Source organism: Callorhinchus milii, unplaced genomic scaffold (assembly GCF_018977255.1).
Source record: "Callorhinchus milii isolate IMCB2004 unplaced genomic scaffold, IMCB_Cmil_1.0 Scaffold12, whole genome shotgun sequence".
In the NCBI taxonomy this organism is placed as follows: domain Eukaryota; kingdom Metazoa; phylum Chordata; class Chondrichthyes; order Chimaeriformes; family Callorhinchidae; genus Callorhinchus; species Callorhinchus milii.
The window spans coordinates 10,051,114-10,069,391 of record NW_024704753.1 but is presented as its reverse complement, the minus strand read 5'-3'; the positions used below and the strand labels follow the sequence as shown (position 1 = coordinate 10,069,391).

General features: G+C 43.6%; 1 protein-coding gene across 1 annotated transcript in view; it reads right to left on the bottom strand.

The window, feature by feature from the left end:
* ttll3 (tubulin tyrosine ligase-like family, member 3) overlaps positions 1-18,278 on the bottom strand; it is a 64,103-nt gene that overhangs the window by 17,266 nt on the left and 28,559 nt on the right. Inside the window, exons 4-8 of the mRNA XM_007911216.2 lie at positions 15,397-15,592; positions 12,879-12,946; positions 5,047-5,175; positions 2,389-2,503; positions 860-985 (exon numbers count right to left, since the gene is read on the bottom strand). Of these exons, the coding sequence (XP_007909407.1) occupies positions 860-985; positions 2,389-2,503; positions 5,047-5,175; positions 12,879-12,946; positions 15,397-15,592 (634 nt within the window). The remainder of the gene's footprint in view (positions 1-859; positions 986-2,388; positions 2,504-5,046; positions 5,176-12,878; positions 12,947-15,396; positions 15,593-18,278) is intronic.

The following is an 18,278-nucleotide window of genomic DNA, read 5'->3' as shown; positions in this document are numbered from 1 at the left end:
ACCTCAAAAATCTTCCTCCCACTGGACAGGTTTTCCAAAAATGTTGCCCATTGTAAGCAGTGTTTAGCGATGGAACAACCCTACCAGGAAGCAGATTGAGGTACCTGAACACCTTTCACGTGGGATCTTTATAGACATGAGAGAAGAGGAGTGAATTCAGCCATGCCCTAAGAGGAGGGTGCTGTCACTGACTGCTTCCCATTGGCCCCTACCTTGTTTAATAATAACCACAATAATAACAAGCATTATATAGTGCTTTTCATGTCAAATAAAATGTCTATCAAGAATTTCCCAAAATATAATATATAATCCTTACATTTAATATGGCGCTTCTCATGCCTCACAAGGTGATTCATAGGACTTGTTGTAAAGAGTGACTGTAATTTGTCGAAGAGTGTGGCAGCAAATTTGCACGCAGCAACGCCCTAATTCTTATATTTGATTGTATATTTTTGATTGGAAATGAAAGTGTACATTGTCAAATATGAAAATGCAGAAGCCCCAGTTATCTTCCCCAGTGACATCCCCTAAATAGCAAGATCAACCATCAATTTGAATTTGGGGTAAATTTAGATGGGAGGGGGTTATAAACCAGGATACTCGAAAGAGAGAGAGAGAGAAAGAGAGAATGAAATAGCAATGACAGAATTCCCTTTACACCACATGAATCACCAGCCAGACAAAATCTAATTAATTATAAAATGAATAATGTAACTATTAATGATCCCCCTTCTCCAATAAAGGTTATCATGTTGGTCATAGTTCAGTCAATATCGTGTGTCAAAGTGAACAAGGTGGGCTGTGATCTTGTCTACCAGTGAGATGTTTGCCTTTAAGTGTGTTCCCTCCTCTCTTGTACCTTTTTTTCCAGAAGATACAGATTCCTCCTTTTGATTCTTATTCTCCGTGAGAATATGATCATTCTTCTTCTTCTGTTCCACAACCCACTTCAGAATGTTTCTGGCTGTTGTCAGTCGGAAATCCTCTGAAGAATTCAATGAAGGGGTCCATTCATATAATTATTTATAATATAAAGATAATACATATAATTATCCTAATGATTATTTATAATATAAGCATCACTGTGCACTGCCTTGGGACGTCCTTCTGATGTAAGAGGCACTATATAAATGTAATTTATTATTATTAATACTCCATTAACACTGCCTATTAATACTCCATTAACATATCCATTAATACCCACACTGGCTATTAATTCCCACACTGTCCATTAATACTTCATTAACACTATCCATTATTAATAATAATGTTTGCATTTGAGAGTCTCAAAGCGTTTCACAGAATATACTGTAAAGTGAATTGACTATATTTTGTGGGCGAAATATGGCGGCCAATTGCACACAGCAGTGTCACACAAACAGTCATAGACTGAAGTGACCAATTTATTGTTTTTTTTTGAAGGAATTATTGCCCCAGCTGCATGTGGAGAAAGGAAATTTGCCCAACATTTTGCCCTGCTGGGAATTGAACCCAGGTCTCTCACTTGCAAGGCGAGTGCTCTAACCAGGACTCCACGAATACCCACACACTGTCCATTAATTCCCACAATGTCCATTAATACGTCATTAACACTGCATTAATACCGACACACTGTCCATTAATACCCACATGGTCAATTAATACTCCAGTAACACTAGCCATGAATATCTCACACTGTCTCATCACAATACTTAACAGTATCCAAACCAAATTGAGAATTCCATGGATCCCAACTACAAATGAAAATTACCAAGATATTTATTGCAAGGGAATGCCTATTCTATCTCTGGAGGTATGCATCCTGCTTATTATTATTGGTTCTGGAGAGTATTAGGCGCAGGTTGGCAAGAACCAATGCTTGGGGATCCCAGAGTGTGCATTGAGGTAACTGCTGGAGTCTAACCAGCTAAAACCGACTAGCTTGCTATTGAAAGCACTGTCTGGCAAGCTTTCTCACTGCTTGTCCAGCTAGGACCAACCGAGCCGTTAGGGCTTTGGCTTGCAGGATTAACAGGAGCTGAGTGGGTGGATTCCCTGCCCCAGTGACTGGAGTGCCCATCGAAGTCCTACCGATGAGCCAGGCTGGCAGTGCTGTCATCAGCAGTGCCCTGGAATACTGTGGACCCCCTGTTTTAGGCATCGGACTAGAGATCACCACAGAAGACTGGCTTGATTCTGAAACCCTGTTGGCAAACATGTCACCTTGGATCCAATTCAGCTCCAAGGAGACTTCTCAGCTTGGCTTCTCTCCCTCCCGAAGAAGATATCTCCCATTACTATCCCTCCTTAACATCTCACATACTGTCCTGTTAATATCCCCTAGCATGTCTGAATAATGTTGCCTTGTTCTAGTATAAATCCTCTATGCTGACTGAACAAGTAATGTACCGATAAACGCTTGCTTTTCCTCTGCCGCTGCCAGCCTGTAGCATCTTGGGAAGAATATGTCTGGATTCACCTGGTGGAACCACTGGAAGTTTCGCAGATTTACACAGAGCCCCGCCTGGAGACCAATAATAGAAGAGTTACACACACCAAGAAATTGCCACACAGTATGAAAGACTGAGTGCTATGCAGCCTGTCAGTGGAGCCAGGTGAGGATATAGGGTTACGGAGCCTGGTGCAGGAGAGGTCACAAGTTGCAGAGTTCTGGATGATCTGCAGCATGTGGAGGGAAGAGATGCGAAGGCCGACAAGCAGGGACTTGGCATCGTTGACCCTAGAATGAATGAATGCATGGATGAGGGTCTCAGCAGCCTGAGGGGAAAGGCAGTGGCGGAGCCGGGCATTGTTGTGGAGGTGTGGGAATGGGTAGAATGTGGGGTAGAAAGGACAGTTGAGGGGCAACAAGATGCCAATGTTCCGGACTGGCTCAGTGAGGTGGATGCAATAGAGTGCATCCATGGATTCTGCCAGTACTTGTGTGGAGGCACTGATGGGTGCCAATCAGGAGAGCCTCGGACTCATTGACATTCAGCTGGAGAAAGCTAACTCTCATTCAGGACTTGATATCTGACAGACAGTTGAGTGGGGAGGCAGAGAGATAGAGTTGGGTGTCATCCACATACATGTGGAAGTTGACCTATATCTGTGGGTGTTGCCAGCATAGATACTCTCCATAACAACAACAACAAAATTACATTTGTATACTGCCTTTCACGTCAGGAGGACGTCCCTAGGTGCTGGACAATAAAATCTTACCTTGATATAAAGAGTGGACTCAGAGAAGAGTGACAACTTTGATTTAGGGCAGAAACAGGGTTCTGGGTTATGATGCGAGCCCCACAGAGGCTGTGCATACTTTTACTGAGAGGAGACATGATCCAGGTTGGTAAAATGCTGAGGTGTCAATTTCAATGTAAGGTGTTTTGACTTATACAGCAGAACTTGAGGTTTAAAAAAAGTAAAGATGATTTATTTCTCAGAGTATTGTTCACAAGAAAAAGGCTTCCAGCAGAAGAGAACTGTATACAGGCTGACTTCAGTATAACGAATGCCCTGGGGACTTGGGGGGAAAGAGCATTATATCCGGGTGTTTGCTATAAAGATTTAGATACAGTACTGAAACAACAGCAGCAACAACTTGTACTTGTGTACTGATGTATCCAAGCAGGGTCGCATCTCAGAGTGCTTAACAGTGGCGGAGCTTGACTGAGTTGGAGGAAAGGGGGAGATGGCCGTAAGCACAGTAGAACAGGAAAGTTTTCAGGCGGGACTTGAAAGAGGGGAGAGAGGATGCAAGGCGGAAGGATTGAGGGAGAGTGTTCCAGAGTTTTGGGGCGTAGTGGCTGAAAGCACGACTCCGATGGTGGGGCGGAGCATGCAAGAGACGAGCAGGAGACCAGTGCCAGTTGAACGGAGGCGCTGGGTGGTGGAATGAGGAGGTCGGAGAGGTAGGGAGGTGCCAAGGAGTGAATGGATTTGAACACGAGAGTGAGGATCTTGAAATTGTTCCATTCAGTGATGGGATGCCAGTGAAGCCTGGCCAGAATTGTGAGATGTGGTTATGGAGTTTGGTCTGGGTCAGTATGTGGGCAGCAGAGTTTTGAATGAGCTGGATCTTGTGAATGGTGGAGCTGGGCAGACCGTCGAGAAGTGCATTGGAGAAATCCAAGCGGGAGGTGCACGAGGGTTTTGGCTACATTTGGGATAAGGTATGGTCAGAGGCGGTGGTGTGGCGGAGGTGGAAGAAAGTGGTCCTGGTCAGGGACCGAATGAGGAGAGGAAGGTCAGTTGGGGGTTGAACCGGATGCCTAGGTTGTGCACTGGTTCAGTGAATCTGAGGGAGAGCCCAGGGAGGTTGAGGAGTTTAGATCCTTAGAAATGGCCAAGCGTTACACATAGTGAGCAGGTGCTTGTGGTGAGGGGGCTGCGCGAGCCAGAGCTCGGATCGCCCTCCAACCCAATTGCAGTTCCCGTGTGATTGACTGGCAAACACCTTCGTCATTTATCCCCCCCTCACCGCCATTTTGAATTGATTGCAGACCATTATATCAGGAGCTGCGCTGCTGCAATGATCGCTGATCAGGGAAAGAATCACTAGGAAAGAACAAAAGGGTCTCAATGTCGATTTCACTGTAACCAGAGGAATCATAATAGCTAGGGGTCATTATACAGAGGTCGACCTGTAAATATCTGGTTGAAAATTATATTGCTGGAGGAGAATGGTTCCCAAGACATACTGGTTTCTGAGTGAGATGTTGAGATTATGAATTAATAGTCACATAATTAAGTATCAGGCGATTTGGGACTTGCAACCCATCGTGAAAGACACTATGTAAATTGTATTGAGAAGGATAAGTTCTGTGTTTGGTTTATATTTGAGGAAAATATGTACTCAGAACTTTATTAGAGGAGTCAGTCAACAGGGCGCAGTCTGCAAGAGGATAGGATTTAGAGGGTTGTGGATGGAGTGGGATGTGTATGGCCTTTTCTCTTTCCACTTTATATTTACAGCACATTCTACTTTAGTGATATTATGGATAATGCCTGATGTGCTGATACTTGATGTGGCAGAGCCAGATGATATATGGAGAGTAACCTTACCTTGGTGGTGAAAGAACCAGCTCCGACATAATGATTAATCATCTGATCCTTGAGCAGATTCTGAACTTCAGTCATGTTGATGACAGTCGTCCAGATGAAATATGGGGCATCATGTTTCAACAGTCGGGACTGCAACAACAATGGCGATATAATGCAAATATAAATCATCCTTGCACTTGATGTAATGCCTTATCACATCAAAACATCTCTAAGTGCAGCACAGTTCTTTTTTCAAGTGATAAGTGTTTTACAGAAATGTTTTTCTGTAAAATCTGCAGAGGCAAATAGAGCAGTCAATTCTTGCAAACGGTTTTCCCCAAAAGATCCATGAAGTGAATATCTGGGGAATTGTTTGCCAGAATATCTGAAGAAGCTCCCTTTTCTTATAATAAAAAATCGCTACATTTGATATTATGCATTTAATGTTAGAAAGACTACTCAAAGCTCTTCATGCGATTTTTACTATAAACTGTAGGGATTGTACTTTGTATGGGAACATGGCAAACATTTTGTGCATAGCAATGTCCAAACAGCTATTATAATAATAATCCTTGCATTTGATATAGCGCTTTTCACATCTTCTAGACATCTCAAAACGCTTCCCAGAATAGGCTGTAAAGTGAATTGAATGTATATTTTGGGGCGAAATGCGGCAGCCAATTGCACACAGCAGTGTCCCACAAATAATCATGGAATGAAGTGACCAATTTTTTTTCTTGAGGGATTATTATCAGGCGTGTGGAGTAAGGAAACTCAAAGTTTCACCCTGCCGGGAATCGAACCCAGGTCTCTCACTTGCAAAGCAAGTGCTCTAACCACTGAGCTACAGGATTCCACGAATTGAAGTGAATGACCAATTTTATTTGGGAGACTATTGGCCAGGATACTAGGAGAACCACTTCTATTTGAGAAATTAGTGACTATCCTCCTGGGGGAAGGGGGGGAAGGAGCAGAAAAGAAATGTTGCAGTTTAAGGGATTTGATAATGAAGGGGATCGATGGTATCCTCTGCAGTTGTGATCAAAAGTCCAGGAAGGTTTGTTGCCAGAGTAAGGGATATTTTGAAGCAGCTGGAATGAAATTTAGAAAGGGAGGGGAAAGGACCAGTTGTCGTGATCGATGTCGGAACCAGCGACATTGGAAAGAATAGGAAGGGGGTCCTACTAAAGGAGTATCGAGCTAGGAGCTGAATTAAAAAACAGGATCTCGAGCGAGGTAATCTCTGCATTACTACCTGAGCCATAGATAAATTATCTGGACTTGGGTATAGCAAGTACCAGTTCCAAGTTTGTGGACGACACAAAGTTAGGTTGGGTGGTAAACAGTGAGCAGGATAGGAGCCAACTGAAGGAAGACGTAGACAGAATGGTAAAATGGGCAGACACATGGCAGATGAGTTCCAATGTAGAGAAATGCGAAGTAATGCATTTTGGTAGAACGAATGAGGGGAGGCAATACAGGCTGGTAATACAATCTTAAGAGGGGTAAAAGAACAGAGAGACCTGGGGGTGCAGGTAAATGAATCCTTGAAGGTGGCAGGACAGGTAGATAAGGCTGTAAAAAGAGCAAATGGGATTCTAGGCTTTATAAATAGGGGCATAGAGTACAAGAGTCAAAGGTTATGATTAACCGATATAAAACACTGGTTAGGCCTCAGTTAGAATACTGCGCCCAGTTCTGGGCACCGCACTATAGGAAGGATGTTAAGGCATTGGAAAGAGTGCAGAGGAGATTTACAAGAATGGTACCAGGAATGAGGGACCTTGATTATGAGGAAAGGGTAGAGAGGAGAGGATTATTCTCATTGGAGCAGAGAAGGTTACGAGGAGACCTAATAGAGGTCTTCAAAATCATGAGGGGATTTGATAGGTTAGAAAGGGAAAAACTGTTTCCACTGGTCGGTGTGTCGGTAACTCGAGGTCACAGATTCAAAATAATTTCTAAAAGAAGCAGAGGGGAGGTGAGAAGACATTTTTTCACGCAGCGAGTTGTTCGAATCTGGAACGCATTGCCTGAAAGGGTGTCGAGGCCGATTCGATAACAACTTTTAAAAACGCGGTGGACAGGTATTTGAGGAGGACAGGTTTGCAGGGTTATGGGGAAAGGGCTGGGGAGTGGGGTTGACATTACATTGCTCTTTTCAAAGAGCCGGCCCGGCACAAACTCGGTGGGCCGAATGGCTTCTTTTTGTGCTGTACAATTCTATGATTTTATGATTCTATGATAGGCCATAGCCATATCCCATTGGCATAGGGATAAACAGATCAGAAAAGTCAATGAGCTATTATCGAATCGGCGTTCACCAACCTTTCAGGCAATGCATTCCAGATCCGAACAATTCGTTGTGTAAAAAAAATTTCTCCTCATCTCCCTTCTGTTTCCTTTAGCAACTATTTTAAATTGGTGCCCTCTAGTTACCGACCCACTGCCAGTGGAAATAGTCTCTCCTTGTTCACCCTATCGAATCCCCTCATAATTTTGAAAACTTCTATTCAGTCTCCTTTTAACCGTCTCTGCTCCAAGGAGAATAATCCTAGCTTCTCCAGCCTCTCCTGATAACTGAAGTCCCTCATTCCTGGTACCATCCTGGTAAATCTCCTCTGCACCCTCTCCAACGTCTTGACATCCTTCTTAAAGTGTGGTGTCCAGAATTGAACACAGTCTCTAGCTAAGGCCTAACCAGTGTTTTAAACAGATTCATCATAACTTCCTGTCTTTTGTATTCTATGCCCCTATTTATAAAGCCTAGTAACCCATATGCTTTTTTAACAGAGTGTCTATTCATGTCGCCAACATGAACGTTCAGAAGGCATTTGATAAAGTTCGCACAAGAGGTTATTAGCAAAAATGAAAGTGCATGGAATTAGAGGTAACCTTGTGACATGGATTGGCAGTTGGCTAGTTGGCTGGGATGCAGGAAACGTGACAAATGGTGTTCCCCAGGAGTCTGTACTGTACTGTTATTATCGAATTGGCTTCCACCACCCTTTCAAGCAATGTATTCCAGATCCGAACAACTCACTGTGTGGAAAAATTTCTCCTCACCTCCCCCACCCCCACTTTCTTTTAACAACTATTTTAAATCGGTGCCCTTGGGTTACCGACCAACCTGCCAGTGGAAATAGTTTCTCCTTGTTCACCCTATCGAATCCCCACATAATTTTGAAAACTTCTATTAAGTTAACCTTCTCTGCTCTAAGGAGAATAATCCCAGCTTCTCCAGACTCTCCTGATAACTGAAGTACTCCCTATACCCAAGGTCATTTATATAGATCAAAAAGAGCAGTGGTGCCAATACTTCCCCTGGGGGAAACTACTGCACACTATTTGCAATAATAGCAAAACAGAATATTTTTTAAATCGTGAGAAACTAAGAACTGTGGAGAAGCAGAGGGATTTGGGTGTCCACATACACAAATCACTCAAAACGAGTTAAATTTTGGGCACAGCACCTCAGGAAGGTGATACACACCATAACTATTGGCTCTGGAGGGGGTGCAGCGCAGATTCACCAGAATGATACCAGGGCGTAAAGGGTTAAATTATGAGTGCAGGTTGCATCAATTTTGGTCTGTATTCCCTTGAGTTTAGAAGGTTGAGAAGTAATCTAATTGAGGTTTTTAAAATAACAAAAGGATTCGACAGGGTAGCTACAGAGAAATTATTTGCTCTGATGGAGGAATCCAGAACATGGGGCATAATCTTAAAATTAGAGCTAGCCCATTTAGGAGTAAGGCAAGTTTGCTTTTTTTCACTCAAGGGTAGTGAAAATCTGGAACTCTCTCCTCCAAAAGGCTGTGGATACTGGATCCATTCAAATTTTCAAGATTAAGGTGGATTAGGTAAGGGTATCATGGTATATGGGGCAAGGGCGGATAATTGGAGTTGAGGTACAGGTCGTAGAATCATAGAATTACACGGAAGGAAGCCATTCGGTGCATCGTGTCTTTGAAAAGAGCTATCCAATTCAATCCCACTCCCTCGCCCTGCATTTTGTCCCTAAATAATTATTTACTTCTCTCTTAAAAGTTGTTAACGAACTGCCTTCAATTACCCTTTCAGGCAATGTATTCCAGATCCGAACAACTTGCTATGGGAAAATTTTCTCCTCATCTCCCCTCTGTTTCTTTTAACAACTATTTTAAAATCGGTGTTCTCGGATTACTGACCCACCCGCCAGTGGAAATAATTTCTTCTTGTTCACCCTATTGAATCCCAACATAACTTTGAAAACTTCCATTAAGTCTCCTCTTAACCTTCTCTACTCCAAGGAGAATAATTCTATAGCCTCTCCTGATAATTGAAGTCCCTCATTCCTGGTACCATCCTGGTAAATTTCCTTTGCACCCTCTCCAATGCCTTGACATCCTTCGTAAAGTGTGGTGCCCAGAACTGAACACAGTCTCTCGCTGAGGCCTAACCAGTGTTTTATAAAGTTTTTATAAAGATCAGCCTTGATCTTACAGAACGGTGGAACAGGCTTGAGGGGCTGAATGGCCTACTCCTTTTCCCTTGTTCCTTCTCCCTTCGTACACCCGTCTATTCCCTTCTCCCTCACACATGCATTGAGTTTCCTCTTATGTTGAACGGATCCTTCCCCCAGTCCTTAACAATCATAGATAACTGGGATGGAATGCTAAATTGCCATCCAATATTTATTGCATGAGCCCCATATCCATAATTGCTAGCAACCTACCCGAGGTCTGAAATTCCACCTTGTCTTAGCCTCTTTCATCTTAAAATGTAAGATTGTGTAAATCATTCAATTCATCTGAAGCTGTTTACAGGGATGCTTACCAATCTATTTTAGAAGTAGATTCATTTTAGGAAATACAATACTCCATTGATGGGATTCAACTTGTCAAGTATGAGGCAGCAATAAACGAGACGAACAGGATGCTGGGCTATTTTGCTAATCGTTGAGCTTAGATGTCCAGACATCACACTGTACAGTGCCCTGGTCAGGCTACACAGTGAACACAGCAGACAGCTCTGTCACTGTCACATAGGGGCTGCCCAGACCACAGAGACAGTGCAAACGAGAGGAACAAGGCTTATCTCAGTGTTAAGAGGAATGAGCTCTGAACAACGATTAGACAAGCTCGGGGTTCTTCAGTCTTGAGAGAAGAGTGTCAGGTCACCCCTTTTGTTTTCTATGCCTGTTTTAGGAATTTTACGTGACCGATTTCACAAACCAATCAAGGTGGTGAACCACATTAACCCAAAGGCTATTAAAATACTGGTATCAAGAGGATAGTACAACACTGTTTCAACATGTACAAAAAATCCACAGGAAGGGAGGGAGTGGCATTCAACTCAATCCCGTTCACCTTGTGGTGAAGACAAAGACCAGACCAAACAAGGAGCACCTCTGAATTTATCCCGTTCCTAGGAAGTGCTCTAGGGAGTGCTAACAGCAAAATGTTTTGTATAAGAGTTGCATGAACTTCCAGCGAGGTGGTGGTACAAAGGAATTTTACAAGGGAATCTTGTGATTTTTCTTGTGAATTATAGGAGCTAATGTTTTGATTGTCCTCAGCTGTATATTTTTAACATAGTTACGTATGATAAGTATGATGTAGTTTGAAAGAACACATTACACATTGAAAGCTAGACCTGTATCACAGAAAGATCAGATACCTCAAGCAGGAAGATAGCCAGCACTTAGTAAAGGAAGAGAGAGAGAGAGGCACTTTTATCGTGACCTTCTATCTCCAAGCACTTTGATAACAATCTCGCTTTTTGAAGCATTTTCATTATCAAGAGGGGGATATGTCACGGTCACCCCTTTTGTTTTCTATGCCTGTCTGTTGTTTAAATATATTGAGTAGTGCTTTACATACTTTTTAAAAATGCATTGAACATTTTTGATACTTATGGTGCCATAAGTCTGACTCTTGCATCAATTGCAACAATTTGGCGGGTAACTGACTATAATTTGCATAAGTGGTTAGGAAGGTGGAATGCTTCCCTCTTGGGTCACCTAACAGATGATTTTGATTGGACCATAAGAAAAGCACCAATTACATCAAGTAATTGGTACAATACAATTACCCTAATTTGCGGAGGGGCTCAATGCCTATAAAAGACTGAGCGCCATGTGCTCGTGGTCGCTATTTTTATACCTGATGACAACAAAGGTACGAGCTCTGACTATTGATGAGTTGTAGTCAGAGGTTGGTTCTTCGTGCACTTTACATTAACTTCATTACAAGTGGCTGCTAGCATGTGTAGTTTACGTGTGATTAATGTTTGTTATCTCATAGTTGTGTTTGTTGATATTTATCGTGTCGTTTAAGATTTAATGCAAAGGGTTTCATCAAAGTTACAATAAAATTCTGTTGAGCTAACTTAATAACCATGCTTAACTCAAGCTTTCTATATAAATCAAAGAAAGGGGGAATACACAAACAGGTTCAGCCTAGGTCACAGAGGTGTAAAATAAACCTCTGATTGAAGCTTCCCAATTTGCTTTAATTTAAATACAAATTGGTAGTACATGTTGTCGTGGAAGAACTCATTAGTCAAGTTACACCTAGTGAAAGGGGCTTGCATTCATTAGTGAGGATTGAACACAGAGGCTACCCAGTACACTGAGGGAGAGTGAGCCATATTGTGGATGTACATATAAGGGTGATAGAACCAACTCAAGAGCCTTAGCTTGTCTAATCATTGCTCATAGCTCCAGGGTAAGGTGACTCTTCATTATATCACCTGGATACCATGGATACCAAATCATTTTAATAATAATAATTTAGGATCTCCATTTTAATAATAATCCTTGCATTTGATATAGCGCCTTTACAATATATTCTCTGTGAAGTGCTTTTAGACGTCTCAATGACAGGATTCATTGAGATGTCTCAAAATGCATTACAGAATATATTGTCAAGTGGATTGACTATTTTGTGGGCAAAACGGGGCAACCAAATGCAAGTTTGGGGAGAGGGATGGAGGGGAAGTGGACAGACTCAAGCCTTTAGCCATAGCCCCAAACCCGTTGGGATATTTCTTTCCTTTTTATCCAAGATACATTACAACACAAAATTACATTTGTAAAGCGCCTTTCACATCGGTAGGACGTCCCAAGGCACTGAATTGTCAGGGATTAGGACCCGAGCGGGGATGGGGGTGGGATCAGGGAGGGTAGAGGGCAGAGAGGGTAGGATAGTGACCAAAGGCACGATCGAAGAGAAGGGTCTTGAGGCGTGCCTTGAAGGAGGCAAGGGATGGAGCGAGGTGAAGGGCATGTGGGATGAAGTTCCAGAGGGTGTGGGCAGAAAAGCTGAAGGCCCGTCCGCCAATGGTCTTGAGGGCTGGGCCGGGGAGAAGATCAGAGATTATTCATATCACTAAGGTAGAATGTGCCATAAATATTAGGTGGGAAAGAGAAAAGACCATTCGTCCCATTCCATCCATAACCATCTAAGTCCTACCCTGTTGCAGACTGCACCCTGTTGACTTATTGCTGTTGTTTTCATGGGAAGATGGCAGGGAGGGATGAGATCAGGTGGGCCAAAGGGAATCTTCATCCAAACTAATCTTGTGATGTGCTGAGATCTTGTGAAGAACTGCGGAAAACCTGCTTTCAAATTAAAACTGAATTGAAGAATTTTCCACAATTCTGCTCGATCTGCAATATTACAACAACACGGTCTCACCTGATGCAATTTCAGGCAAGTGAACCATCGCTGTCTGACATTGTCCAGCAGCCTTTTCTCCGCACAATGACAACATGGAGGAAGAGGGTGGAGGTTTGTGTGGAGTCTAAACACTGACATCTGAAGCTGTTTACAAGGATGTTTACCGATCAGTTTGCTTCCAACACTAACCATTATATCGTAGATGCTTTCCTGGGTATCAAACTTGATCCTTGTTTCTTTATCATCGTCCTTGTTATCTACAATATAAAATAATAATAATAAAATGTAACACAAATAGGTGAATCTCAACCCAACTGTAGCAAATATTACAAACATTGCAAGTTTTTATATAGAAGGGGAAGGGAATAAGTATGTTAATCCTTGCATTTGATACAGCACCTTTCACACTGGGAGGATGTCTCAAAGCAGTTCATAGGATTGATTCTAAAGTTTAGTGATTGTGTATTTGTGGGTAAAGGTGGCAGTCCATTTGCACACAGCAAAGTCCCTCAAATAAATAACCAATTTTATTGGCCAAAAGACCAGGAGAGAGAAACTTCCTTCTCTTTTCAAATAATGCAACTGGATCTTTAATGTCCACCTGAACAGTCAGATGGGATCTTAGTTAACGTCTCATCTGAAGGATAGCACCTGCAACAATGCAGCACTCTCCAGCACTATAATGGAGTGTCAGATTAGACTATATGGGTTTCAAGTTCTGATGTGGGGCTTGAACCTGTGCTTGAACCTGCAACCTTGTGACTCAGAGGCGAGAGTCTTTCACATGGAGAACGTCGCAAAACACTTCACAGAATTTGCTTTAATGATTAGTGAGCCAGGCTGACACTGAATAAAGGGGTATGGGAGAGCGTTTTAGGATAGGGTGACCATATTTTCTAAACCATATTTGGGACACATACAAAAGAAATTAAACTCACCACAATATCTAATGCTGACAGTTACTGGAGAAGCTTGCGAGATTAATGCTGTTTTGTTCAGTTTGTTGGTGAACTCACGGCAAATTTGGCCGGGAACACAAGTACCTGATCTGGGGACTTTAAGGAGGGTTGGAGATTCGTGTGGAGTATAAACACTGACATGGACTAGTTAGGCCAAAAGGCCTGTTTGGGTTCAGTAACGTGTGTAATTCTATGTGAGAAGTCATTCGGCTATCCTGTCGGTGCCATTCCACCTGTTTCTCTTAATCTTCACTTTTTAATACTCCCACTTCCCAGCTCTCTCCCCATTTCCTTTCATGTTTTTCCTGATCAACTGTTTATCTCAGTCCCTTTTGAACAATTTTCTTGAACCGGCCTCAATAGACACTTTTGGTAAATTACCAAGTCTCCTTCCAACCTCCTCTAATATTTCTGCTAACAATGCAGAATGTGCCCTTGTCATCAAATCAGGAAATCATTATTAGCTATCTACCCTGTCATGACTCTAGAATACAATGTTCCAGCTGAGATCTAACCAATATTCTAATCTAACCATTTCAAACATCAATTGCCTATGTTTAATTACTTTATAAATCCCAGATTCCATTTGCCTTATTGACAGAAATGTTCTGTACCTGCTTCCCCTTTAACTGATGTATGTATTTTTATTCCAGATCTCTGGCTCCTCCATTTTTCATTCGTTGTTTTGACTTCAGGCTATATGTCTAACTCCCTGTTTTTCCTGAAATCTATAGCTCACATTTATCAGCATATCTGCCACTTGTCCGATCATTTCTCTAGCTTATCAGCATCCTCCTGAAATATACAATCATTTCACAATTTGCCAATCCTCCTCATTTATTATCCTCTAAAACCTCAATGAGTCAAACACAAACACAATGACTGCTGACTCTCCCTGATCAGTTTAATTTTCTCCAGATTCTTAAATTTTTTTCTTTATAATTGACTCCAACCCTTTTCTTCCAATGATGTCTCATCAGCCCGAGCTGTCTCATCATTTTTTTTGAATAACGGTGTAACATTTCCCACCCGCCATCCTTGAAATGCTTCCTGTGTTAAACATTTTTGAACATTTTTAGCCATAGCGCTCATAATTTGGATGCTAACCTTCCTCAGCTCTCTGAAGTGAAATGCATCTGAACCCGGTGTGTGATCCACTTACATCAACCTTATTGATATCTATATTGAAACAGTTGTTCCTTCACATCTGTCTGCTCTCCCAGAACGAACCTTCCCTGTCTACTGTAAATACACAACCAAAGCACGTATTTAAGATGTCAACCATTGCCCTGCTATCCACAATACTTTGTCTCTATAGCATGAGTGGGTCACACTTTTCATGGTTATCCTCTTTATTTAAGTGTCTATAGAAAACCTTTTCGTTTTTTTCAAATTCATCTCCATTTCATAGTGTCCTATACTTTATTTGTTGCCAGTCAGTGCCCCGCTTGGTGTGACTGTCACCATAAAGACATTTACTGAGCAAGTCATGCAACAAATCATTTTCACAAACAACAATTCTGTTAAAATGAAGCAAAGACATTTCCTCATCTCAAGAGTTTTCCTGCAATAAAAAACAAATCACTGCACTGTGCGTGTAGGAGTGGTGCATGGTCAGTGTGGACCACAGGAATGATAATCCTGGGCTGGATCTCGTGTGAGGCGAGAGCAAGGATGTGGGAAGCAAGTGTGCAGAGCATATGCTCTCTCTAGCAGTGCCTCCTGGTTCAATTGTAAGTTCAGCTCACCACTGTCACCATCATCATCGTCATCAGCATCATCGTCATCATCATCAAAATCCACGTCATTATCCTCCGGGTTACATTTATCCTTTTTCGGTGAATTCTTCGGAACTTTAGCATATTTTTTTTCCACCCAACCTCTGCTACGCAGACAAGCCCGGATCACAGGGTAGCGGCCATGGACACTGAAAGTTTTTTTGAGCTAAGCAATAAGAATGTTGTTAATTATATGTTTTTATTAGAGCGACTGCAATCTGTAATCTGCCATTCACTGTAAAATAGGTGATTTGATACAGCAACGCTCAAACTCAGACGAGAACCCAATTACGCACAGCAACACGCACACACAGACAGGATACCTGTAACACAGGTAACCTCTCTCAGACGTGTAAAGCAATGTGCTAACACAGATAGAAACCCGGTCACTGACAGAAACACGCACACACAAATATGAACGCAGCCAGGAACCCGGAAACGTAGAGTTCAGAACCCAGACACACACACAGGCAAACACCCAAACACACACAGGCAAACATGCAGACACAAGCACACACACAGACAACAAAGACACAATGAGGAACCCAGACACATGCACACACAGCTAAGAACCAAGACACACACAGCCAGGAACCCAGACATACACACACAGCCAGGAACATAAACACGGGCACACAGCCAGAAACACAGACACACACACTGCCAGGAACCCAGACATACACACACAGCCAGGAACCTAAACACGGGCACACAGCCAGGAACCCAGACACACACTGCCAGGAACCCACAAACACACACACACAGCCAGAAACCCAGACACACGCACACACACAGGCAGGAATCCAGTCACACACACACACACACACATATAGCCAAGAACCAAGATATACACATACAACCAGAAAACCAAATACACCCACACAGCCAGGAACCCAGACACACACATACACACAGCCAGGAACCCAGACACACACGTACACATAGCCAGGAACTCAGACATGCAGCGAAGGACAGAGACACACAGCCTGGAACCAAGGTGCACAAACACAGCCCGGAACACAGGCGTGCACACACAGCCCAGAACGTTGACACACACACACACACAGCCAGGAACTCAGACACACACACACACCGCCAGGAACCCAGACACACATACACACAGCCAGGAAACCAGAGACACACACAGCCAGGAACCCAGAAACAAACACAGACAACCAGGAAGCCAGACATGGATACAGCCAGGAACCCAACACACATACAGCCAGAAACCCAGACATACACACACACAGCCAACAACCCAGACACACACACAGCAAGGAACACACATACACAGCCAGAAACCCAGACACACACACACACAGACAGGAAATCAAATACACACACACACAGGAACCCAGGCACACACAAACAGCCAGGAACCCAGACAGACATACAGCAAGGAAACCAGAAACACACACGCAGGCAGGAACCCAGACACACACACACAGCCAGGAACCCAGACACACACACACAGCCAGGAACCCAGACACACACACACAGCCAGGAACCCAGACACACACACACAGCCAGGAACCCAGACACACACACACAGCCAGGAACCCAGACAGACATACAGCAAGGAAACCAGAAACACACACACAGCCAGGAACCCAGACACACACACACAGCCAGGAACCCAGACAGACATACAGCAAGGAAACCAGAAACACACACGCAGGCAGGAACCCAGACACACACACACAGCCAGGAACCCAGACACACACACACAGCCAGGAACCCAGACACACACACACAGCCAGGAACCCAGACACACACACACAGCCAGGAACCCAGACACACACACACAGCCAGGAACCCAGACACACACACACAGCCAGGAACCCAGACACACACACACAGCCAGGAACCCAGACACACACACACAGCCAGGAACCCAGACAGACACACACAGCCAGGAACCCCCCCAGATACACAGCCAGGAACCCACACAAACATACACAGCCAGGAACCCACACAAACATACACAGCCAGGAACCCACACAAACATACACAGCCAGGAACCCACACAAACATACACAGCCAGGAACCCACACAAACATACACAGCCAGGAACCCACACAAACATACACAGCCAGGAACCCACACAAACATACACAGCCAGGAACCCACACAAACATATACAGCCAGGAACCTAGACACACACACAAAGCCAGGAAACCATACACATACACAATCGGGAACCCAGACAAACACACACATAGTCAGGAACCCAGACACACACGTACACACAGCCAGGAACTCAGAAGGACAGAGACACAAAGCCCGGAACACAGGCGTGCACACACAGCCCAGAACGCAAACACACACAGCCAGAAACCCAGACACACATACATACAGCCAGGAACCCAGAAACAAACACAGCCAGGAACCCAGGCACACACAGTCAGGAAACCAGACACAAACACACACACACACACAGCCAGGAACCCAGGCACACACAGTCAGGAAACCAGACACACACGCAGAGTCAGGAACCCAGACACACACAAACAGAGCCCGGAACCCAGGCACACACAGTCAGGAAACCAGACACAAACACACACACACACACAGCCAGGAACCCAGACACACACAGTCAGGAAACCAGACACAAACACACACACACACACAGCCAGGAACCCAGACACACACGCAGAGTCAGGAACCCAGACACACACAAACAGAGCCCGGAACCCAGACAAGCACACACACAGCCAGTAGCTAAGGCACACACATACAGTCAGGAACACAAATACACACAAACTGCCAGGAACCCAGATACTGGCACACAGCCAGGAACACAGACACACACACACACACACAACAACAACAACAAGATTGCATTTATAGAG